General features: G+C 36.9%; 5 protein-coding genes across 8 annotated transcripts; 3 read left to right on the top strand and 2 right to left on the bottom strand.

Annotated features, from left to right (window-relative positions):
- Nucleotides 1-4428: 4428 nt before the first annotated feature.
- LOC111793740 (serine/threonine-protein kinase RIPK-like) lies at nt 4429-6275 on the top strand. The gene is made up of 4 exons (XM_023675766.1): nt 4429-4815; nt 4898-5033; nt 5120-5380; nt 5689-6275. Exons 1-4 carry the CDS (start codon nt 4429-4431, stop codon nt 6168-6170), a joined length of 1266 nt encoding a protein of 421 aa, XP_023531534.1. The 3' UTR covers nt 6171-6275.
- A 3146-nt stretch (nt 6276-9421) lies between these two features.
- Nucleotides 9422-10918, bottom strand: LOC111793107 (RING-box protein 1a). Its single transcript, XM_023674841.1, has 5 exons — nt 10704-10918; nt 10542-10592; nt 10371-10430; nt 9850-9921; nt 9422-9756 (listed from the first exon to the last, which is right to left on the bottom strand). Exons 1-5 carry the CDS (start codon nt 10834-10836, stop codon nt 9719-9721), a joined length of 354 nt encoding a protein of 117 aa, XP_023530609.1. The 5' UTR covers nt 10837-10918; the 3' UTR covers nt 9422-9718.
- A 2314-nt stretch (nt 10919-13232) lies between these two features.
- Nucleotides 13233-16556, top strand: LOC111793106 (subtilisin-like protease SBT1.8). 2 transcript variants are annotated; one of them, XR_002814879.1, is made up of 3 exons: nt 13233-15419; nt 15490-16217; nt 16248-16556. XR_002814879.1 is itself a non-coding variant. In XM_023674840.1 (2 exons), exons 1-2 carry the CDS (start codon nt 13754-13756, stop codon nt 16152-16154), a joined length of 2331 nt encoding a protein of 776 aa, XP_023530608.1. In that variant the 5' UTR covers nt 13233-13753; the 3' UTR covers nt 16155-16556. The 2 variants fall into 2 exon arrangements, 1 of the variants encoding a protein (XP_023530608.1); XM_023674840.1 differs by having other exon boundaries at nt 15490-16556.
- Nucleotides 16557-17205: 649 nt separating this feature from the next.
- LOC111793103 (guanine nucleotide-binding protein subunit gamma 3-like) lies at nt 17206-22093 on the bottom strand. 3 transcript variants are annotated; one of them, XM_023674834.1, is made up of 8 exons: nt 19806-19894; nt 19636-19695; nt 19100-19179; nt 18738-18914; nt 18066-18118; nt 17907-17951; nt 17777-17821; nt 17206-17691 (listed from the first exon to the last, which is right to left on the bottom strand). In XM_023674834.1, the coding sequence occupies exons 4-8, from the start codon at nt 18882-18884 to the stop codon at nt 17328-17330; spliced, it is 654 nt and encodes a 217-aa protein (XP_023530602.1). In that variant the 5' UTR covers nt 18885-18914; nt 19100-19179; nt 19636-19695; nt 19806-19894; the 3' UTR covers nt 17206-17327. The 3 variants fall into 3 exon arrangements, with proteins under 3 accessions (XP_023530602.1, XP_023530603.1, XP_023530605.1); XM_023674835.1 differs by lacking the exons at nt 19100-19179; nt 19636-19695; nt 19806-19894 and adding an exon at nt 22004-22093; XM_023674837.1 differs by lacking the exons at nt 19100-19179; nt 19636-19695.
- LOC111793104 (protein LURP-one-related 6-like) lies at nt 20825-23516 on the top strand. Its single transcript, XM_023674838.1, has 3 exons — nt 20825-21853; nt 21956-22204; nt 22579-23516. Exons 1-3 carry the CDS (start codon nt 21638-21640, stop codon nt 22717-22719), a joined length of 606 nt encoding a protein of 201 aa, XP_023530606.1. The 5' UTR covers nt 20825-21637; the 3' UTR covers nt 22720-23516.
- Nucleotides 23517-23668: the final 152 nt, after the last annotated feature.

The following is a 23668-nucleotide window of genomic DNA, read 5'->3' as shown; positions in this document are numbered from 1 at the left end:
AAATAGATTTTACCATTAATCAACGATTTTACCCTAAACCCTAAAACTTTACTATAAGATATTACTTATATTATAATCTCGTAAGGTCAAATTGTGAGATCGATTACTGCATATACCAACAAGGTATTTATGTGGTCGCTCAGTTCAAATATAACTTATTTTAAACAATTCTATATTTAGCGACCTCTTGAAAATTTTATAACAAAATTTTATTTCTTTCGAACATGTTTAAATACACACAAACCTTATATTAGCAAAATTTAACATTCTTTTAGGTTGGAATTTAATTGAAATATTTTTTAACACCAAGGGTAGAATTGGTAATTTTAGAAAGTGAAAGGACCAAATTAAAAATTATTTAAAAACTATAGACTATATGATGTATTTATCATTTAAAATGGGTTTAAAATAATAAGCTATTTTAAAACTAACCCTAGACATGTAAACAATTTCAACATGTATTGAGTAGATATTTTATTTCAAAATTTATAAAACATAATAAATGGAATTAAAAAATAGAAAAATAAAATCTAAAGATTTGAAATTTAGGCCATTTGTTGCCTATGGGCCAAGGCCTAATCATCCCATTCAATATTGCTTTATCCACTAACCACTTGTCAACAACCCAATTATTTTGGATGGATAAACCTCAATTAGGCGTATTCTTATGACTCGATAACTCGACCAACCTAGACTACTTAATCAGGTTAGCTTTTTTCGATTTGGGTTAGGTTGAATTTTTTGAAAACAAAAAGTTTGGGTCGGCTCGCGTGTTAACATTTCTTTAGTCAGGTTAACTCGACCAATTACAAAATAGAGTTATAGATTGTGCTTGATATTTGAGTTTTATGAAATTTTAATATTAATGTAACATGTATTACAGACGAGTATGATTTTTTTAAAAGTAATTATAAAAAAAAATGAACAACCAAACAACAACAACTCAACCCAATCTGAAAATAGAGAGTTGGGTTGGGAAGGGTTGTGAACTCTGTTCTAGTTGCTCAGGTTACCAACTTAACCAATTCGAAATTTCAAGATATTCCAAAAGATTTCTCGTATATACCCATAACCTAAACGAGATAAAAAGATACTATAAATTAACTATGTTTATTTAAACGTGTAATTTTTGAATTTTCTTTTAACCTCAAGAATCAAAATAGGTTAAGACATCGAATGATATATAGAGTAAGTTGTAGAACATAAAGTTTAAATAGAAATGATTATGCTAATATATGTGGACAACTTGAAATAATAATTGTTACTTGAAAAAAAAAGGTCCATAAATGATTATTCGTACATAATTCACATTTATGTTAAAATTTAATTGATTTTTGTTATATTTATAAACTATACAAAATATTTTTACTATTTTTCTCTTTTACAGTAAAAAAAATATCCACCACAATGTAGTGGGTGACATTTACCAAACATTTGTTAATTTTTCACATGGGCGGCCATACATGCACACGTGACAATTCCATTAAAATTAACAAAAGTTACCTCAAGTTCAATTTACCGTGATCCTTAAAGTAAATAATTCTCATTACAATAATTAAATGGAAAGACCATGACTTTTACTTTTACCCACGGTATTTTAAAAATCGGAGTAATTTTAAAAATTACAGCAAAGAACATAATTTTTATAATTTAAGAAATAATTTAAATATGGGACATTTTAATTAGTTTAATCCATAAAATTAAGAATATAAAAAACATTAATAATAGCATGGAACATTCTAGATGAGGTTGGAAATAGTTAGAAATTTACCAATTATTTTGGATAAGCTTGCTTCCCAAGTAAATTAATAAAAAGGAATTAGGTAATTATGATGAAAACATGATGATGTCATAAATATCGTACACATTATTCAAATTCTAGAATATTTAAATATATATTATTTAATTATGGGTCAAAACTAACGTGTTTAATTTTCAAATATTTGAAACTCTTGGTTCGTTTGGTGAAAATCCAAATTAGACGGTGAGGTGGTTGCGATATTTTTCTTACATTTTCTTCCACATTAATCAAATTTCTATTTTATTTTCTATTAATTATTAATATTTATTTCATTTTTAGAAGAACTAATTTAAAAAGTAATTTAATCTTAGAATTTTCGATTTATTTTCAAATCCTAATTTAATCTTAGGTTTCCCTCCACCCATCAATAAAGAATAATACAACTATTTTCGATCATTACCAACTAACTTGACCTAAACCCCATTATTTTAAGCTTATCTAAAAATATTATCTCGATCCGGTTTATAATGGTTTGAAAAATGCAATAATCTCGAGCTGATTTAAATGAATTTATCCAAATTCTTAATTTTTAGTTAATAATGACTCAAACATGCAACAAAATCGAATTGATTTAAATTGTTCATCCAAATTTTAAAAATAAATTACGATATATATTTCTAATTATTGTCGAAGGTTAATTATGAATAATGGAAACTCTGTCGAAGTAGGGTTAGATATGAGAATTGAGCTTGATTGAGAAGGTCGTGATGTTTATAACCATTGACTTTCTTTACTGTTGGGCAATGGTACGACGCGTGGCCCCCACGCACCTACTACCTTTTCTTGAAATGACGAAATTACCCTCAAATTGGACTTTTGTTACATGTGAATAGTAATCAACCACAAGGCGACGGGGACGAATTTTTTTTCGTAACTTTATTATTATTTTTATTTCACGGGCGTTGGGGCTCATTCGAAACTTCCTCGTCAAGTTGGGCCAAAAACAACAAAGTAAAAAAAAACGAGGGACCGAAAAGAAAACATTTTACTAAATTTGTCTATATATTAACAAAAAATATATATTTTTAAAATTTTAAAGATATTAATAAATTTTGTGAATGCTGAAGGATATAAGTATTTTAATTAATTTTATATATTTTAATATTTAGATTTGGTAATAGTTGATTTTTTCAATACTTATTTGGCAAGTTTGATTAAGATAAGGTTAGCCATATCTATATTATTTAAATTATATAATATAAGAGTGATGTAAAGAGTGACATATATTCAAATTAAATTAATATTTCGAATAATCCCAACTTATTATAGTAGATAAATAATTCATTAAATTATGTTTTTCATTTAATTTAATTTTATTTTATGAGTTCAATAAAATATAATAATAATAAATTATTATGTGTAATTGAAGACACGAAAAAACCGTAAACACGACCAACAACTGGAAACGTGGGACCCACTTCAGATCCAAGAGGTCAACTTTAGATGGAAGCAAGGCTCCTGATCTTCCTAAAAATCCGCCTTCAATAAAGTATGCATGATGGACGGTCGTGATGGCGGTTACATTTATCCAAAATAATAGAATCGAGTTGATGATATAATATCTTTTTTAGGGGGGGTTGGAGGGAAGAGTTTCTAGAAGCGAAGGCAAAAATATTGCAATCTCACCAACTTTTGGTTCATTTTGTTGACGGAGTTATTTCTGACCAAATCGCCAAGGAAAAATGGCTGCATTTGGTTTCTCGGGTTTAACCTAATTTTCTCATTAAAAAATTATCGCATTCGATATAAAAAAAACACGGGGAATTACCCTTTTTTTTAATATCTATTAATCTATCGACTGAGATATTTTTACGTCCACCTTGTTAGTATAGGTAGTGACTTTCCTTAATCATCTTATTAACAAAATTGCTCTCATTCGGATATGGTCTTGGTTCTTTTGTGTATCACTCATTCACTCGAGTGTTACCTAGCTAGCCCATCTCTAATTGTAAATTTTTTTTAATAATGATCGAGTGTTGGATGAAAGTCCAGGGAATGATCATGGGTTTACATGGTATCAGAGTCACGCCTTAAACTTAACCATGTCAATAGAATCCTCAAATGTCGAACAAAGAACTCCAAAAGAAAAAGGATTAAGGGGAGGTGTTAGATGAAAGTCCCACGTTGCTAATTTAGGGAATGATTATGGGTTTATAATCAAGGAATACTATCTCCATTAGTGTAGCAAAGTCATGAGAGCTTATACTCAAAGTGGACAATATCATACTATTGTGGAGAGTCGTGTTTATTAAATAGCATTTTAAATAATAATAAAAAAAAAGTACCAAATAGATAAATTAGAGAAAAATAAATAAATAAGAGGAAAGTTCTTTTCATTATCTAATTTATATTTAAAATTGCACAAAATAAATAAAAAATGGAAATCCAGAATACTGATATCTGAAAAGAAAAAAAAGAAAAAAGAAAANACGTCAATTCGGCTTGAAAAACCAAACCGTATTATTTTCATTTTTAAAAAATTTAAAAATAAATTATTCTATTTTTTTTTAAAATTTAAATAAATAATTTTTTAATTTGGTTGCCATCCAAGAAATTGCTCGCCGTTTTACTTTATTTTTCTGTTTAAATACCAAAATTCCTCAAATTCTCTCATCAAATCTCATCGAATGACGATGAAGAAAAAAGCTTCATGGCGGTGGTTGTTGCCGCCGATGTGCGGCGGCGACTTACCGGCGCAGGCGACAAAGAAGGTGGCGGCAAAGCAAACCTCTTTCAACAAGAGAATTTCCCAGCTGGATTTAAGCAATCCCAATTCTGTCCTGTCCGAAGACCTTTCCATGTCCCTCGCCGGCTCTAACATCCACATGTTCACTTTGGGAGAAATTAAGGTCATGACTCAAAGTTTCTCCACCGGTAATTTCATCGGAGAAGGCGGGTTCGGTCCGGTTTATAAAGGGTTCATCGACGACAAGCTTCGCCTTGGCCTCAAGGCTCAGCCGGTCGCCGTCAAGCTCTTGGACTTGGATGGCACTCAAGGACATCGCGAGTGGCTGGTACGTCGTTGTTTTTAAGTTGATGGGTTATAGTAAATTTAATTTATGGGTCGGTGATTAACGTGAACATTGAACGTTTTAGACGGAGGTGATTTTTTTGGGACAATTACGGCATCCCCATTTGGTGAAATTGATTGGATATTGCTGTGAAGATGAACATAGAGTGTTGGTTTATGAGTATATGCCAAGAGGGAGCTTGGAGAATCAGCTGTTTAGAAGTAAGAATTTGTTGAGATTTTTTGAAATTTTGGTTTTTTTTCTTAGCTGAATTGATTGATTATTGTTGTTATGATTTGTTTGGTAGGATTTTCGGTGTCGTTGCCATGGTCGACAAGAATGAAAATAGCTTTAGGAGCTGCGAAGGGATTAGCGTTTCTTCATGAAGCTGAAAAACCCGTCATTTATCGAGATTTCAAAGCTTCGAACATCTTGTTGGATTCGGATTACAATGCAAAGCTCTCGGATTTTGGGTTGGCTAAAGATGGCCCTGATGGAGACGATACCCATGTCTCCACTCGAGTCATGGGTACTGAAGGCTATGCTGCTCCGGAATATGTCATGACTGGTAAGCTCGGTCGAGTTAATTTAACTCGGTGTTTAAAAATTTGATGACCCGAAAAAACTTGATAAGCTAAACTCAATTCGTAGGTTTGTGTCGGGAATATGAATTTATTTGAGTTGGGTTGGGTTGAGTTCAAGTAAATGAAAGTTTTATGGAATGAGCGGTTTATGGATTCTTATAGAATTAGATATAAACAAGAATTTAAAGAAATAACTCGAGTTGGGTCGAGTCGGGTTCGTTATTTAATAAAAGTTGTTTTGATTGAAAAACTTTAGAACTTGAACACGGGATTAATAAATTTTTTCTTACAGGTCACTTGACGGCAATGAGCGACGTGTATAGTTTTGGAGTGGTTCTTTTAGAGATATTGACGGGACGACGGTCGTTAGAGAGAAACAGACCGAACCGAGAGCAGAACTTAGTAGAATTTGCGAGACCAATGTTGAACGACAATCGAAAGCTGAGTCGAATAATAGATAGTAGACTCGAAGGACAATATTCAGAGATTGGAGCTAGAAAGGCAGCGGCATTGGCGTACCAGTGCCTAAGCTACCGCCCGAAGCAGCGGCCAACGATGAGCGAAGTGGTGAAAATTCTAGAGCCATTGAAGGACTACCAAGACATGCCGATTGGAACCTTTGTTTTTGTAGTGCCGGAGACGGCGGCCACAACCAAGGGAAGTGAGACTCCAAAAGAAGAGAACGGAGGAGGAAAGCATAACGGTCATCGTAGACGAGATCATCGCCGTTACCCGAGATCGCCGGTGTCGGAAAGCGGCGGCCGGAGAGCGTAGGCCGTTGGATTGGGGACTTTGTAAATCAAAGATGTAGATAGAGATTCATTGGGAATATTTTACTTGCAAGTTGCAAACAGAAATTGTGGGTAATTATTATTATTATTATTATTATTATTTTAATTTTTGACTCAGAAATATTTTATATTTTCTTGTTGAATAATTAAATGGAAAAAAAAATTAAAATATTAAAAGTGAAAGTTGATAGAGAAATGACCAATTCAAATGGGACAACTCACCAACTCTAACTGTAATTTCAACATTATTATTATTATTATTATTATTATTATTATTATTATTATTATTCATCCACCACCTTAGAATTACGAATAAGTAAACAAATTTAATTAAAACACGTTTTTGAATTTTGTGAAATGACGGTTTCAGCCTCATCCAGTCAACTATTTTAGAAAAGGGAAAGTGGGCTGTTTGGTCCAAGTAGGACGATTACGCCTCAATTTTGGCCTTTTGAAGAGGTGTGGTCCCGGAGGAACTCGTCTCGAACAAGATGGAAAATTTCAGGGTGTAAAAAGATTTTTCATTAATAGTTAAACAGGTCGAGAGAAATAAAGTAACATTTAATGATGGGACAACGTTCTTATGGCTATATATAGTTCAAAGTTTCAGAAGTAATTGAGTTAGCCCATCTTTGGACCGAACAATATTTAAAAATATTTAAAATTTAAAAATGACGTAGAGTCGGTAAAATAAAATATTATATAAATTGATCGTATAGACTTAGAATAATAGATAAGATATTAAGAGTCGAGAGTAAAATAATATTTTTTGAATAATTACAAATTTAGTGGAAAAAAAAAGTTAGAATTTAGTCGTGTTATATTTAGTATTTATAATTTGATAAAAAAATTCACACATATACATACATATATATATATATATATATTTTGCAATCCCAACAAATAAACTATGCAATATTCAAATATACCTCACCTACTATACACGTGCGGTTATGCACACGTTCCATCTAGAAGAACAATTCAACTCATGTCCCTTGCAATAATTAAGCTTTTTTTTATATAACTTTTTTATTTCACCCGCCCTACCCTACCTTACTCCTTTTTAGTTGAACAATTGCAGAGGTGAAAAATGAAACGTGCAAGTCATAAAAACTCGGTTGGAATAAAGGAAATTAGTAAAAAACAATTTCTTGCTGACTGTACAAATTTACCTGACAATTTAAAACAACAGAAAGAAAGAAACAAAGAAAGTAGGGTAAACGTTGATGAGACTCGTTCAAAATATGCAAAATATATATCGTAACTTTTACTAAGAATCTAAAAACTATCGATATTCATAATAATATCACAGATATTGATAATCCTGATCAAATTGACCAAGTTGTTTCAATATGGTGTTCCAAATTTTCATATAGACATTAAAATATTAGGAACGGGGAACAGCTCCACACGATATACCTATTTTTTCTCCGTAACTTTTTTCATTTAAATATTAGGAATTTTATAGTAAGAGAGAGACAAAGTGTTCCAAAATTTAGCCCTTGTTTTTGAAATATTTACTCAGAGAAAGCTTGGTAGGAAATTATTGACAAAGGTAATTTGTGAGGTTTTCAAATTTGTTTGCTTGTGGGAAAAAAAAATTCATGACTAAAAAATGTGTGACCCATTCAAAGAATTGAAAAATTATCAATAATAATAATAATAATAATAAGAGATAATATTCCATGAATTAGGGTTTATGTGATGAATTTGGGATTTTTTGGTGATGGGTCTCAATCAATGGTGACCTTACAATGATCTCTTAAATAAAGTTATAAAATAATATGAACAATCTCTTAGTCCATTTGACTTTGGTGTTTCTCCCGTGAAGATTCCATCTTTGATTCATAACAAATATGGTTTCAACTTTGGAAGTAATACCAAATAAGTTAAATTCTTTTACTCAATTTTTTTGTCAAAGTCAACATTTGTCGTTTTGATGACAAATTAGTGTGAACGTTTTCTTGTTTTATACCAAGAATGCCTTTACCAAGTTTGATCAATTGGGTCGTTTGAAAAAAGAAGAAAAGAAAACGTCAATTCATGTACCTATCTCATTAAGTTTTTTTCATAATGACAGTGATGTCGATATTGATTCATCATGATTGTTATTTGGAGATTAATAAAAATATACAATAATGAATGGACAAATAGCACAACGTCACATCACAATCTATGTACTACGGTTGATAATAGCTTGTTTGTTTGGTCATATGTAGCGATCGTTTGAGAAGACATTTGTTTGGTCATTATGTAATTTGGAACATGTTTGGTCATGAATAGACCAAAAATTCTACCAAATGCCAACTTAAAAGGAGTAAAATTGTTACACTTAAAAACTCAATAAACCAAAGGTAACCTAAACCAAACTGCAAGATCAAGAAGGTAATTTTCCTAATTATCAAAATTTAGAAATTAGCTAAATATGATAATTTCTCGTACCTGCTGGGTTGGCCCATGAGAGACCATATGGGCTAAATATGTAGAATGGGAGCTAACAGCCCAATCTTTGCAATTGTTCTAGCCATTTATCAAGTGTGCAAAAGGACTTGAGACTAAATATACGCTTTAGACATACCTTTCCCACATTCTACTATTACTAAAATTGACTAATTTATAAGCTTACATGACATAATAGCTTAGAAAATGCAAAGTAAATTTAGATGAGAAAATGGGTTAACTAAAGACAAGAGAAGTGTCAGCCAATTCCTTCAAAATTTGGAGGAACTATATCATTCCTCCTTAAGGTGGCCTAATTCCTGTTCTAAGCTTTTCCACCTCGCAAGTATTATGGTAGGCCAGCTTTATGTCAACTCAATCTTTAACATTCATTGACGTGAAGGATATAATTGAAAATGTTAATGAAAGAAGGAAGAATCGTCCGTCCTGTTTACTTACCGAGTGAAAGAAGGAAAAGGGTTTGTTTCGGTTGAGTCTTGAAAACAGAAGAAAGAAGAAGAGGTGAAGGAAAGAAAAGGTTTAAGGTTAAAGTTGTGTCGAATGAATCTTGGGGGTTTACAGTGAATGAAAGAATAACGAACCAGAACTGAAGGCTAACTTGAAAAGATACTTATGATATTTTGTACTGTAAAATTGTCACGTATCGCCTGACCCTTAATAATATACCATTGAATAACTTTATGAATTGGGAAAAACATCAACATTCTCATCTCAAATAACGTTTTCAATATAACCATAGTATAAAATCGAAGGAAGAAAGAACTTTCACCGAGATATTTAGCAACATCACTGTGAAAATAACAAAGAGATTTGGCACTCTGATTCAACCCAAAACATGCACAAAGGGAACAGCAGGGAAGTTCACAGAAGGAAAGTAAACGTTTAGCTCAATACTTGGAGTGAAGCAACTAAGATTATGTTAAACTACTTCCAAATTTAAAAAGGTACAAAGATACATATAGCAAATCATAACAGGATATTGGGAATGGACATTAGAGGTTCAAATATTCAACCAACAAACATTTCAAGTAGAATTTGTCTGACCTCCGACGTTGCCACCGTACAAAGGTCCTAATGTCCATACTTCTGGAACTCCCATTCGCTGTTATCTGAAAAGCATAACAAAAGTTCAATCAAGAATGAGCAGAATTTTCATACAGTTCTGTGAATTTAAAAACATTGAAGGATACTAGAAAGTATACCCAATGGACAAACTTGGCGAGTCTTCAACCAACGACTAATGCAGTGGAAGTGAAAAGCATGGTTGCATACCCCTGCAAATAATATTCTTAATAAGTGCAAGGCCAAAGCACTGAGATAGAGAAAAGAGTTAATCCTTAAAGGAAAGAGAGATTATCAAAAGGGACTCAAACAAATTTATGGTTTAACCATGCATCCAAAGGACTGCGGACACAAGAGATCAAATGACGAACCACCATGAAAATCCCCGATGGATCTGAAACTTTTAGAGTTTAAAATAGCTTACATGAACAACATAAAACAAAGAAAAGCAAGGTCCATTCAACAAGAGAATTGTTATTGTTTGGCAGTATGATCAAGAAAAATAAGTAGCTTAAGATGATTTTTCAGTCATTGAGATATCTCAAGGCTGCTTTGCACAACCACCAGAAGACAAAGTGATCAAATTTACCAGCATAAGAATGGTAAGACAAGGAAACAAGAACAAAAGCTAGGGTTTCAGAAAAGAGGCGTAATAGCATACCCCAAGCGACAGTACATTCCTCACTAGTGGCACTCGCCTGATTCGCTTGACATTCAATGCCTAAACACCAAACCAATCGGGAAACACAACAGTAAGAAACATCAAATCAACATCCAAAACCACATCTAGAATTAAAGAACACTTAGAACTCCAGAAACTCTTTCAACTTACAGAGATCCATTATGTGATTCCTACAAATAGCACAATTATCAACAACAATATCTGCACAAGTAAATTACAAATTACGTTACAATAATCATTAAGAAACATCCAAACTACTGCAACACATCTCTAAAAGAAACCGTAAAAGTCGAAATTAAGGTTTGAAAATACCCCAAGCCCAAAGAGCGACAGCATTCCACTTCTTGATCTCAAATCGCTTAGGTTTCTTGGAGGATGAAGGACCAGCACTACTCGAAGCCTCACCAGCAGGAACCATAGGCACATCCGAATCCAGCGTAGCCATGGCTGAAACCTCGACCGCAGAGCGTCAGTTCTCCGGTCAGCGGCGGAGCAAAAACCCGGGAAGTGAAAGAAGAATATCGTAGCTTCGTGTTGCGAAAGAGGTCAAGAATCTAGATTAGACAATTTCCAAAAGTCTCTTATTTGTTTGGGCCTTCTCTTTATTCGGCCCATTTAGATCGGTCCATAAAAATGGTAATTGTCGAAAATATACAAATATTTATAATTAAATATTTTCAAACATATATTCTTTTATTTTATATTTTCTTTCCTTAAATACCTTTATTTTATTTTTATTTTTTTTTATATTTAAAATATCATACTATTGTAGAGGTACGTGGTTCCTAACAAAAGGTACATGAATCTAAGTGATTAATGTACCAAAAGTATTTATAAATACGAGTATTCATGAATAAAATTTTCACGACAATTCTTAACAATTTTAAGATGAGCCCTCGAAGGGGTGGATTGTGAGATTCCATATCGATTGGAGAGGGGTATATTTGGGATGGTTGAGCTAGATTGAGTTGGAATCCCCGTTTGAACTTAGGGTTTAAAAACTCAATTCCAGTCATTTCTTACTACAAACTTTCAAGACGGTGGTTTTTTGTTTTTTTTCATGAATTTTACCATGTAGTGACTGTTAAATGTATTACAGCACATGAATTAAATGTATCAGAGCCCGATATCGAGCGGTGTGCCAACGAGGACTTTGGGTCTCAAGTGGGGTGGATTGTGAAATCCCACATTGGTTGGAGAGGGGAACGAAACATTGCTTATAAGAGTGTGGAAACCTTAGCCACGTTTTTAAATTGTGAAGTTGACAGTGATACATAACGAACTAAAGTGAACAATATCTATTAGTAATGTACTTAGACTGTTACATTACTAGTTCAAAACTTTATGTTAAAACATTCAACACTCCTTCATAACTCGAGCCAATGTAGCAATACAGACTAAAGAATTTAGCAACTCGAACTTATAGACAACGTGTAGCACTCCAAAAACACTAAACCAACTTAACTCTCCAAATACACCGACTTATTAACCAAAGATTTCATGACTCGACGATGCCCGTCAGTATCTAATCATCTCATTAGCACAACGCTGGGTGCTAAGTTTGCATTAGAAAAAAAAGGCAAGATATGTAGCCGTTACTTTATTTTATCACCCCTTTCCTTTTAAACAAAAAAGTGTAAGAAAGAGACCCTTTTGTCTCTTTCTCCCATGCATCTCTCGCCCTTTTCCTCATTCAACTATTCCATCCTTTCGATGTGGAATATCATAATCCACCCCCTTTCCAGGTCCAACGTCCTCGCTGGCATTCTTTCCTTCCTCCAATCGATGTGGGACTACCCCCAAATCCACCCCATTTGGGGCCCAGCATCCTTACTGGCACACCGTCTCATGTCTACCCCCCTTCGGGAACAGCGAGAAGGCTAGCACATAGTCCGGTGTCTAGCTCTGATACCATTTGTAACGACCCAGATCCACCGTTAGCAGATATTTTCCTTTTTGGACTTTCCCTTTCAGGCTTCCCCTCAAGGCTTTAAAACGCGTGTCCAGGCTTCCCCTCAAGGCTTTAAAACGCGTGTCCTAGGAGAAGGTTTCCACACCCTTTATAAACAGTGGTTTGTTCTCCTCCCCAACCAAGGTGGGATATCACATAGTCCTTTTTAGTTCTATCTTCCATTTTGTTGATTCATGTATAACATTAATGCTTCTATGTCTACGTAAAACGTTGTCTAAAATGGTTAAGATACATTGAGTTTGAGTGTCATTTAGGAGAAACTTTGTTGAGAGACGTTGTAGTGTAAAATATACACTCTATAAACACTTTGATTATTGAGATTTGTTGTTATTCCAAACCACGTAAATCTTTATGTCCCTTTATTTAATTTCTGTTTGTGGGTATATAAGTACGATCAAACTTGCTTCCGCTTCCGCTACCGTTACAACATCTTCTAAGTCTCACCGGCATTCACGTTGGCATATAGTTTTTGAGAGAGTATTGATTGTACTATAAGTTGATGCAGAATTTGGTTGTTTTCTGAGTGGGTTTGTGTTTGTAGCCATTCATTCATATTGCAAGGAAAGACAAAATTATAGATACAAAATCCCTACTCACGGGTTACTACTTCAAAACAAGCTAAACCCGTGAGAGGAACAACAAATTTTGTACCCTTCCTTTTTCCATCTCTACTCAATTTCCATGCACTCCTCCTAATCTCTATTTTCAATATAGAAACAACAAAATTCATTCAATAACGTTCATTATGGTCTAGGCATGGTCTTCCTTTCGCTCGTGACAAGTTCACCACTGCAATTAAGCCAAAAAAAAGTATACATTTTGGAGGTGGAGATGTTCTAAGAAATCAGTTGAACAGAACTCTTCGTGAAAAACACTTACACTTTTTATTAACACTAATCGAGAAGAGATTATAAGACATTTTGAGACTACTTGAGATGAAAACCTAAGTAGGGTGAAGGTGTGTTGAGACTAGTAGAGATTTCTTGGGATGAAAATCTATGTGGATGGAAGTACGTAAATCCCTAGTAGGCTACTGCCCTCAGTACTAGTCTTTCATTCGTTGCACCATGTTGAGCTGACACTAAAAGCTCTCATGTTTTAGCTCTTTCGTAAACAAGTCCGACACTTGATCTTCTGTCTTGATCTGCTGCATCTCGATTTCTTCTTTCGGGACTTTCTTACTAACGTAATAGGGAGAACTCGTTTTGATACCAGATAGTGATGATATTTTAACAAAATCTTGGGGCGAACCGAAAATTAAACGAGACACTGGTTCCTGGATTGTCATTCTCTAACCGCTCTCTTTTTTTTTTTTTTTTTTTAAGTCAGCTTAGTTTTGGGCTGTGTTAAGCCATTAGCCTCATTCCTAGCTCTACTTATATGCTTTGCTATGAGTAAGATATTGCTCCACTCTTCCTTTCTTCCCATGGGCTCAATGGCAATTGTTGTTCTTGTTCTTGTTGTTCTTGTTGTTCTTCATCCTTGTGTCTTCGTCGATGCCAAGACAACCTACATTGTTCGCATGAAACATCATGCTCTGCCTTCTGAGTATCCCACCCATCATCACTGGTACTCTGCCCATCTCCAATCCCTATCCTCCTCCGCCACCTCTGATTCCATTCTCTACGCCTACACTTCCGCCTACAATGGCTTCGCTGCTTCTCTGAATCCAGAGGAAGCCCAATTGCTTCGCCAATCGGATTCCATTCTGGGTGTCTATGAAGACTCTGTTTATAACCTTCACACCACTCGAACTCCGGGATTCCTCGGCCTCAACTCCGATTTCGGCTTCTGGGAAGGTCACAACATTCAGGATCTCCACCAGGCTTCTCATGATGTTATTATTGGGGTTATCGACACCGGGATTTGGCCGGAGTCTATGAGCTTTGATGACACTGGAATGCCGGAGATTCCATCACGGTGGCGTGGAGAATGCGAATCAGGGCTCGATTTCCACCCTTCACTCTGCAACAAGAAACTAATCGGAGCTCGCAGCTTCTCGAAGGGTTATCAAATGGCTTATAATGATGGGTACTTTGGAAATCCAAGAGAAAACCAGTCGCCTAGAGACCAGGATGGACACGGCACGCACACAGCAAGCACGGCTGCTGGGTCACATGTGGCTAACGCGAGCTTACTTGGGTATGCCAGAGGCATTGCCAGGGGGATGGCTCCTCAAGCGAGAGTTGCAGCTTACAAAACCTGTTGGTCCACTGGTTGCTTTGGATCTGACATTCTTGCAGGTATGGATCGGGCAATATCCGACGGTGTCGATGTACTCTCACTCTCTTTGGGCGGTGGCTCTGCACCTTATTACCAGGATACAATTGCAATAGGAGCATTTGCAGCCATGGAGAACGGGGTTTTTGTTTCGTGCTCAGCTGGGAACAGTGGGCCAAACTTGGCTTCTCTGGCTAATGTGGCACCTTGGATCATGACAGTCGGGGCTGGAACTCTAGACCGGGATTTCCCAGCTTATGTCCAACTCGGAAATGGCAAGCGGTTCACTGGAGTGTCGCTCTACAGTGGCCAAGGAATGAACAAGCCGGTGGGTTTGGTGTACAACGAAGGAAGCAACACCTCCAGCAACATGTGTTTGCCCGGTTCTCTTGACCCGGAATTGATCAGAGGGAAAGTGGTGGTCTGCGACAGGGGAATCAACGCCAGAGCAGAGAAGGGAGGAGTGGTGCGAGATGCTGGCGGATTTGGGATGATTCTGGCTAACACAGCGGCTAATGGAGAGAAATTGGTGGCTGACAGCCACTTGCTGCCGGCTGTGGCAGTGGGGAGAATAACCGGCGACATGATCCGGCATTATGTGCGGTCAGTTTCGAAGCCGACGGCGGTGCTAAGCTTTGGTGGGACAGTTATGAACGTGCGCCCATCTCCAGTGGTGGCGGCCTTCAGTTCCCGAGGACCCAACTTGGTGACGCCCCAAATCCTAAAGCCGGACGTTATTGGGCCTGGCGTTAACATCTTGGCTGCCTGGTCTGAGTCCATTGGACCTACTGGATTGGACAGCGACAAGAGAAAAACACAGTTCAATATTATGTCAGGTATGTCCTAAATGGCTTTTGCTTAGGCTTACCCTTTCGCTCTTTAGCTGATAAATCTTCTGCTATTTAGGAACATCCATGTCTTGCCCACATATAAGCGGGCTGGCGGCATTGATGAAGGCAGCTCATCCGGAATGGAGCCCAAGTGCTATCAAATCTGCGTTGATGACCACTGCATACACGCAGGACAACACCAACTCATCTCTCCGGGATGCTGCCGGAGGGGCGTTTTCCAATCCATGGGGTCATGGAGCTGGCCATGTTGATCCACACAAAGCCCTCTCCCCAGGTCTTATATACGATATCTCGATCGATGACTACATTGCCTTCCTGTGCTCCTTGGACTATGGGATGGATCATGTTCGGGCAATTGTGAAGCAATCGAATGTATCGTGCTCCCGAAAGTTTGCAGACCCAGGACAACTTAACTACCCTACATTTTCAGTTGTGTTTGGGGGAAAGAGGGTGGTTCAATACACTCGTGAAGTCACGAATGTTGGGGCTGCAGGGTCGGTTTATGAAGTGGCTACTACTGCACCGTTGGCTGTGAATGTGATGGTGAAACCGTCAAGGCTTGTTTTCACTAAAGTTGGGGAGAAGAAAATGTACACTGTCACATTTGTGACGAGCGGGGATGCTGCTCAAACCGCAAGATATGGGTTTGGATCGATTGTGTGGAGCAATGATCTACACGAAGTTAGAAGCCCAGTGGCATTCACCTGGACAAAGTTGTGATTGTTGTTTTTGTATAGGGCGTTTTCCATTTGATACTGGTTTTTCCAATCCGCCAGCAAGAAGTTGATGATCAACAAGAAAAATAGCAAGAAGTTGATAATCAACAAGAAAAATAGCAAGAAGTTGATGATCAACAAGAGAACGATCATCATCATCAAGCATAGGAAAATTCAGTGTCTGATTTGCCAATGAAAAGCATAGGCAGTAGAAGAGTCTGAAAAGTTGGGTCAGTTTACGAAGTTGGGAAGTCCCGGGGAGAGAGTTGAACCTAATGTAAATCCATAACACATACTTCGTTGGCCATACTTCGTTTGCTTTCACTTTACTATTTCCTAGTTATTTCTATTTTTGTATAACAAACTAAGGCTATCACTAGCATATATTATCTGTTTTGGCTCATTACGTATCGCGTCTACAAGGGAGAGGTTTCTACATCCTTATAAAGAATGCTTTATTCCCCTCTCCAACTGATGTGGGATCTAACAATCCAGCCCCTTGGGAGCCAGCGTCTTCGTTGGCACACCACCAGATGTTTGGCTTTGATACCATTTGTAATAGCTTATAATAGTCTAAGCTCACAGCTAACAGATATTCTGTCTCCTAACGATATGTAACGGGCTAAAGCGAATAACAGCGAAACTGTAAAACTAGACAAAGCAGCAGTGACCAACAGAGACCTTGCCCAATTCATATGTCAAATTAAAAACCAGTCCAATGCAGCCTATCCGTATTCAACTCACAAGCAAAGTAGCATAAGAACAATCATGTACCGATCAGTGGGGGAGTACTAAATATTAGATAAAGATCATGAGCATGGTATCTCAACCGTTGATGCAAGAAGCATATGGGACCAGGCTAATCGATTCAGATTATACAAAAGCCTCCAGTAGTACGATTAGTTCAGGGACTTAACAAACAGGAGGATGTTTTCACAAAAGAGTAACAAGTGATAAGACAACTCTAAAACCATATAGACAAATTGTGGCCAATCAGTTCTAATGATACCCATCAATAATCCAGCAGTAGGACCCTGATTAAACAACTCAAAATATTGTCTTAAATAATTTAAAAGGCATACCAATCGTATTCCCACTAATAAATATGGACAAAATCAATAAAAAGTAGAATATATTCATAATAATGTACATTGATTATATCAGAAGCGAGCAGGGGTCAAAACCAACAACATAAAGAGCAGGGGTCACAACAGGATTTTGTACAGAAGCGACAAGAAGGTACCTGTGAACATTTTGGAAAAGAGCACTTACAGCTGCATTTGCATTCGCAGCAGCGGCAGCCATCGGAGCATGAGATCGAAGGTAATGACAAAATGCAACACCGTCTACGGCACGAGATGTTTCTACAGCAAAATGAAGAGGGACAGGAGAAGAAACTACACTTCGGCTTATTACAGCAGTTTGAACATGATGGGAAGTTGCATGGTTTGCAAACACAGCAGCGAGGCACCTCAAGGGAGACAGAGCATCCAGTGCAAGAGCAGCAGCACAGCCATGACAAATTAAAGCAAGGAAATCCGCTGCATACAATCGTAACAAATGTTATACAAAAAAACGTAATCAGTGATGAGCTAAAATAAGATTTCGTATGTTGAAAGTTCTAACCATAACCACTTCCAGAAGCGGCATCGCTTATGTTTTGTCCTACATCTGCTTGAAAAAAAAAAGGGCATTGTTCATAACTAATGCAACCTTAAAATTATGCAGATTAGTTTAATTAAAAAGGAAGTCTTACGTAGGCGTCAATGGATCTGAGTTGACCGTAACAAAGTCGCTAATCCTGCAAAAGACTGGATGGATCAATCTCCCGATTGGATGGGTTCAATTAACGGAGGAAAGACATCAGAACTTCAATAAATTACAAGATGATGAAATTTATTAAGAAGATACATACTCTTTGCAGCATATAGAGACGGGTTGAAGACTTTCAACAGATTTTAGTTCGTCCTGTTCCAAGAAAACTAGAAAAATGTAACGACGCATTGAGCTAATCATAAAGCAATCATGGCTACTTTGAAACCGGGAATTGTGCCTCATGACATGTGTGAACATTGTATTTAATTTCAATTTTCGTGTAACATGTGGCATTTGTCCAGCTAAACGATCCCATAACAGGAGGAGATAATTAGTGCGGAAGAAATATGCTTTTATCTGGTAAACAGAAAGGAGAAGACAACGAGTCCATTAATTTTCAAATTCCATGGATTTTAGTGGGATAGAGATTGAATTCTTGTGTTTTTCATTCCCCTGGCTTTGGGGAAAAGGCAGCCCAAGAAATTTAGAAGCCAAAACTTTTTCTTGGATTGTCCTATCCCAGACTTCCCAGGTGGTGCTTTTCCATGAAGGTCTGGGAGAAATTTCATGCCACGAAATGGAAGTTCTAAGCTTATCGAATCTGTTTTAGAACTGCGATGAGAAACTAGCTCCGAAAATCAAGCAAACAGATCTGCATGTAGAACTGAAAAATTCCGTGCCTACTTAGCAAAGCTAATGACAAAAAAGAGATGCTTGCAATTGAACTTTCAGAATATGAAGATAGTAACAATCAATTCAAATTCGAACAAACCTCAAGAATACCAATTTCTCTTTCAAGCATATGAATCTTGGCTATTTCCCGACGCTTCCCATACAAATCCGGGTACTCAGGTGGAGACTTTGGACAAGGTGGTGGCAGCGAAGGCACTGATGAAGAGTAAACAGACCGAGCAGCCATTGCTCGAGTCACTTCTCAGGGCACCCGACACTGATAGAAACCCAGTCGTGAATCACCAAAGGTCAGAGCACAGATGAGAAAGAAAACAACACAGAATGTCTATAACAGCAGAAATATAAGTATGCAGGGAAGAAGCAGAGAGTGAAGAAAAGAGTAACTGCAAAAGCAAATGACGAACTAAAGCAACAGTTAATGTTGGGTATGAATGGTCTTACATGGGTAGTGACAGAACAGTAATACGAAAGGCTGACAAAGATAATTACAGCCCACAAAAGAAAGCCGCTCTGCAAGTAAACTGCAGCACATAAATGTATGAATCAAGTTGTGGGTTGCAGGGTTTTTAATGATGCAAGTGATAATGAGGCCAGAAAGAGAGTCATTATTGTCATGTCACAGGCTTTGAGTGAAAAAACGAGCCTTTTCTCGACTCGAGGCAATACCATTCTTTTATGAGAGAGACTGAGAGGAGTTAAAATATTTCTTTTCAAGAACTCAGCTTTCCATTAATAATGTAAAGACGGCTGTGAGAAAAGCCTGTGCCTAGCGTCCCTAAGTCTGTATAAGACTGGTTATCAAAGTTGAGGCATCTGGGTTTCCTTCAAGTAAGATTTTGGAGTTAATTCATTCTTTAGCCTTAATGGAGTATGAAGAAATGAGCATAATTAAGTAAGTTTCTGTCTCTGTTTAAGCTGTTTTGGGTGTTCAAAGCAAAGAAGAAAAATGGGAAGTAGGTAGAGAGCTCAGAACGCACGTGGAGGAGAGATGCCTAGGAAAGGGTGCCATAGATCATATGACGAATCAGCATCTCGAGCTAGACAAAGAGGAAACTACAGATTAATGTAATGTAAACACTGAATCATATACATTGAAAAATAAAAGCTCCAAGCAAGCCAGTTGAACAAATGGGGAAAAGAAAACTACCTGACATTTCATCAAACAGTTGGTGTGCGTGTGAGCGTGACCACGGGTTTAAGACTGAGGGGGGTACCCGGGCCTCATATCAAATCAAATAGTGATGAAAAGCAGCCAATATCTGGCCCATTATTAGGTCTTGGACAATCACATGAACAGAACAGAAGAGAGCGATATGGGCCTCTGGAAATCTGGGAACTGAAGGCGACGGAGGGGGTCTAGTCTACTCTTAAATTTGGATCGTCGAACGGATTGGAAACAGATGAAGAAGACAAAAAGGAAGTGGGGCAGTGACGTATCCGATTGAAGAAACAGTGCCAGATTCGAAGCTCGAGGTCAAATTCAATTCCCTTTACGCTATCGCTGAAGCTCCGAATTCTGAATTTCTGATGGACTCTGTAGCTCGCCGGTGATTTCTGCCAATGTTCGGCCACAGCCACCAGTTTCGAGAACAATCGACACTGCAGCAGCTCGGCGGAGCCTGGAGGAGCAGAGTAGGACCCATTATGGGTACTCGTGATTCTTATCGAACTTCTACATTCTCTGCCAAGGGGCTTATGGGTTTGAAATTCGAAAATGGCGGTTTCGGGATGAAGATCAAAATCTATTGTTACTCCGGCATATGAACTTGATTTTCCCATGGAAGTACCGATTGATTTCTGGTTCTTGAAAACAATAATTCCAGAAGGAATTTTGACACTTTTGTGAGATCGTATATCGGTTACAGAGGGTAATAACGAGAACCAAATATTCTTTATAGTGCATGAAAATCACTCTTTAACACCAAATATTCTTTATAGTGCATGAAAATCACTCTTTAACATATGCATTTTAAAATCGCAAGACTAACGGCGATCCATAATGTACAAAAATGACAACTCTGCCAACAATGTGCTTAGATTTTTACCAATGGTATATAAGACTAATTAGTTTTTAGAATGGTAATAAATTTATAATAAAGACTAATTTTAAAATTTGTTAAAAACATTGAAGATTTCAAAGTAAAATGGCTAAAATAGATCAAAATAATATTTTAACCTTACAAATATCTCGACATTATCTAAATAAAACAAATGTGGAAACCGACCTCAAGAGATAGCATATGTCAATGTTCAAAAGGTTCCTCTTAACACAAAATCGAAGAGAAAATTGAAAGAAGTCATCATATTCCATATGCATTCGAGATAGTTTTCAATTAGGACAAGGTTGTTAGAAATCGAACTCTCTTTACAAACAAGGAAGTTTTCTCAAGTTAGGAAGATGCGTTAGAAGTACTTTCGTTAGATTACTTTATTCCAACCATCTTCGAGAGTGATTTTAGAATGACCAAAATCACCTTTGTTTGGCCGTTTTTAGTTATTTTGATCACGACGAACATGTTTTGACCGTTCTAAAATTACATCAAAAGGGATCTTCTTTCTCCAATAAAGCTCCTCGCTAAAGCTGATTTTGAACTTAAACTCACAGATTGTCAAAATTGATGGCTTTTTGAGGATTCTAAACACAAACTTCTGAAAAACTATTGCTTGTTTCCACAAGATATGTACTACAAAGAATCTTTCTTTATGGCTTTTCTTGGGCAACAAGCACTAAAGCATCTAGCCAAAGTGCATATAGAATAATTCCCAGAGCCCTCTCTCTGTTTCTATTGGCTAAAACTATCAGTGCGTGAACCATTCGTTGTGTTCTATAACAAGCAACCTTGACTTCAAGCCATTGATACTCACCTTCTTCAAACCTTCCTAGCAATAATCAATCATTTACCTTCGAATCTGTTTAGAACTTCATAAAAGAGTGCAGAAATACCAACAAAGAAACATAGCTTAACTACAATTGGAAAGATGGTTCCATTGGTTAGCAAACTATATTGTTCATCTACTGAGGTTGTGTATGTTGTTAGGAAGAGACCACATGTCATTAACGGAGGAGGTTTCGTGGTGACAAATTGTGATCAGAAAGTTGTTTTCAGTGTTGATGGGTGTGGGATTCTGGGAAAAGCAGAGGAGCTGATTCTAAGAGATGAGAGGAGGGATGCTTTGCTTTTGATCCGTGGGAAGGTAATATCTAAGTGTTCTACATGTTTCCTAAACAAGTCTTTTCTACTTTTCCTGCATAAAAATGGTCGATTTGGGATTATTCAGCACAGTTTTATGTTTCAGGGAGGGATTTTTGAGGCTCTAAGCTTTAATAAGATATGGAATGCTTACCGATACGACTTTCAAGGATCCAAAAAGCTGGTTTTCAGCTTGAGAAAGCCCAAGTCATGTCTTCCTGTGGACAAAGATACTGGAATTAGAATCACAACAAAACCAAACCTCGGCAAGAAAGATTGGGACTTTGAGATCAGTGGATACTTCCCTGGTAAAGAATGCAGCATCATTGATTCTCAAGGCAATTTAGTAGCTCAGGTGCGATTGAACCTCTCTTAGGATTACCTACTTGCTATCTACCGAACGAGTCTTCCCTGCCCGCACCTCACCTGGCTTGATACTGTCTAATACCGACTATATATAGATATAGATATAGATTTCGAAAGAAACCGAGCTTTTATTGTGAAAAACATAAAAAACAAAGGCAAACAAATAACAAGCCCAACAGCAGAAGGGAATCTAATAACTAACTACAGAAATAGGCTCTAATCCAGCAAAATCAATCCAAGATCATAATTACAAAACGAGCTAGCAACACCATCTGGATATAATCGAAGAGAGTAGTTATACTTGATCTTGGCTCTATTCCTTTCACGAAGCGGTATATTCTTACTTGTTTTAAATAACTGCAGATTGGAAAGAATAAAAAGGCTGGAGTCCTGTTGAGCAAGGATCTCTACTATGTGTCAATAAAACCTGGAATTGATCAGGCTTTTGTTGTTGGAGTCATTGCCATTCTCGACAACATCTATGGCGAATCAACCAGCTGCTGAATTCATAAAAGGGACGACAATCAAGAGGGGAGGATGGTAATTGCTCGTCCTCTTCCATTTAAAGAATGCAGCTCAAAGTTTCAGTTGTGATTAAATTGGAGATTTGTGGCAGCACTCCATTTCACGATAGTCTCCATGAACTGGGTCTGCATTTTTTGTTAACTGCAATCTATTCTTCTAACTTTTGTAGATGTCCGTGTAAATGTAATTAAACTTTTAGCTTCTCTAGTGCCTTTAATCTTCCATATGCCTTGCATTAGGATGCTTGCTACCATATAAGAGTAGATCAAGCAGGCCCTTCTCCTGGAAGTCATTATAACTGTGGGAAAAGATGAAGGCAACTGTAGCAGAATATTCAAGAACAGAAACAATAGAATTAAAGAATCAGGCGCTTGCATATCGGCATTTTAGCATTGTTGTCCATCAAAGGGAAAACACATACGGTCTACGTTACATGTAACGAGCAGATGAAAATCAGAGAACAAATTGCAGATTCGCACTTCAGTGTTCCCTCTACAGATAAGTTTCTGAGTGCTTCCTTCTATACGTATCAAGAACACTTTATCTTCAAATCACAACAACTACAAGGATTGAGGGAAGAAAACGTAGAAACAAGCTTTTCCATTCAATATGTAAACAAACTGTAGATTACTTGGATGTACATGGAATATAAAGCAAAATGAGCCCGTAAGGTTGATACTTGTAAATAAAAATATAAATAAGTACCCGATTAATTTCTTCGACGTTCCCATCTGTCCGATCATGAATGCATTCGCAGGGGGAACATCTCAAATAAAATTCTGGAAAGTATTTGAAGAGAATATGAGCCCTTCATAAACTGAATCCAAACAGATTTTACGAGCTAAAAACTAAAAATGGTTTGATTGAGCAGCACTTTTGATCCTAAATGAGAGTGTCCTACCATAATCTCCTAGCTCAAAAATCATAT

The sequence above is a fragment of the Cucurbita pepo genome, chromosome LG04 (genome assembly GCF_002806865.2).
Source record: "Cucurbita pepo subsp. pepo cultivar mu-cu-16 chromosome LG04, ASM280686v2, whole genome shotgun sequence".
Classification (NCBI taxonomy): domain Eukaryota; kingdom Viridiplantae; phylum Streptophyta; class Magnoliopsida; order Cucurbitales; family Cucurbitaceae; genus Cucurbita; species Cucurbita pepo.
The sequence above is the reverse complement of the archived record's forward strand: the minus strand, read 5'-3'. Positions and strand labels throughout refer to the sequence as shown.

What these genes read in the sequence shown, in the direction of transcription:
- LOC111793104 (XM_023674838.1), top strand. Translation starts at nt 21,638, where the DNA reads ATGGTTCCATTGGTTAGCAAACTATATTGTTCATCTACTGAGGTTGTG. An exon ending in TGCTTTTGATCCGTGGGAAG is followed by an intron (nt 21,854 to 21,955) that starts GTAATATCTAAG and finishes TTTATGTTTCAG; the next exon opens with GGAGGGATTTTTGAGGCTCT. An exon ending in AAGGCAATTTAGTAGCTCAG is followed by an intron (nt 22,205 to 22,578) that starts GTGCGATTGAAC and finishes AAATAACTGCAG; the next exon opens with ATTGGAAAGAATAAAAAGGC.
- LOC111793740 (XM_023675766.1), top strand. Translation starts at nt 4,429, where the DNA reads ATGACGATGAAGAAAAAAGCTTCATGGCGGTGGTTGTTGCCGCCGATG. An exon ending in AAGGACATCGCGAGTGGCTG is followed by an intron (nt 4,816 to 4,897) that starts GTACGTCGTTGT and finishes TGAACGTTTTAG; the next exon opens with ACGGAGGTGATTTTTTTGGG. An exon ending in TCCGGAATATGTCATGACTG is followed by an intron (nt 5,381 to 5,688) that starts GTAAGCTCGGTC and finishes TTTTTCTTACAG; the next exon opens with GTCACTTGACGGCAATGAGC.
- LOC111793106 (XM_023674840.1), top strand. Translation starts at nt 13,754, where the DNA reads ATGAGTAAGATATTGCTCCACTCTTCCTTTCTTCCCATGGGCTCAATG. An exon ending in ACAGTTCAATATTATGTCAG is followed by an intron (nt 15,420 to 15,489) that starts GTATGTCCTAAA and finishes TCTGCTATTTAG; the next exon opens with GAACATCCATGTCTTGCCCA.
- LOC111793107 (XM_023674841.1), bottom strand. Translation starts at nt 10,836, where the DNA reads ATGGCTACGCTGGATTCGGATGTGCCTATGGTTCCTGCTGGTGAGGCT. An exon ending in TGTCGCTCTTTGGGCTTGGG is followed by an intron (nt 10,593 to 10,703) that starts GTATTTTCAAAC and finishes TTACTTGTGCAG; the next exon opens with ATATTGTTGTTGATAATTGT. An exon ending in GAATCACATAATGGATCTCT is followed by an intron (nt 10,431 to 10,541) that starts GTAAGTTGAAAG and finishes TTTGGTGTTTAG; the next exon opens with GCATTGAATGTCAAGCGAAT.
- LOC111793103 (XM_023674835.1), bottom strand. Translation starts at nt 18,884, where the DNA reads ATGGCTGCTCGGTCTGTTTACTCTTCATCAGTGCCTTCGCTGCCACCA. An exon ending in GAGAAATTGGTATTCTTGAG is followed by an intron (nt 18,119 to 18,737) that starts GTTTGTTCGAAT and finishes TTCTTGGAACAG; the next exon opens with GACGAACTAAAATCTGTTGA. An exon ending in TCAGATCCATTGACGCCTAC is followed by an intron (nt 17,822 to 17,906) that starts GTAAGACTTCCT and finishes TTTTTCAAGCAG; the next exon opens with ATGTAGGACAAAACATAAGC.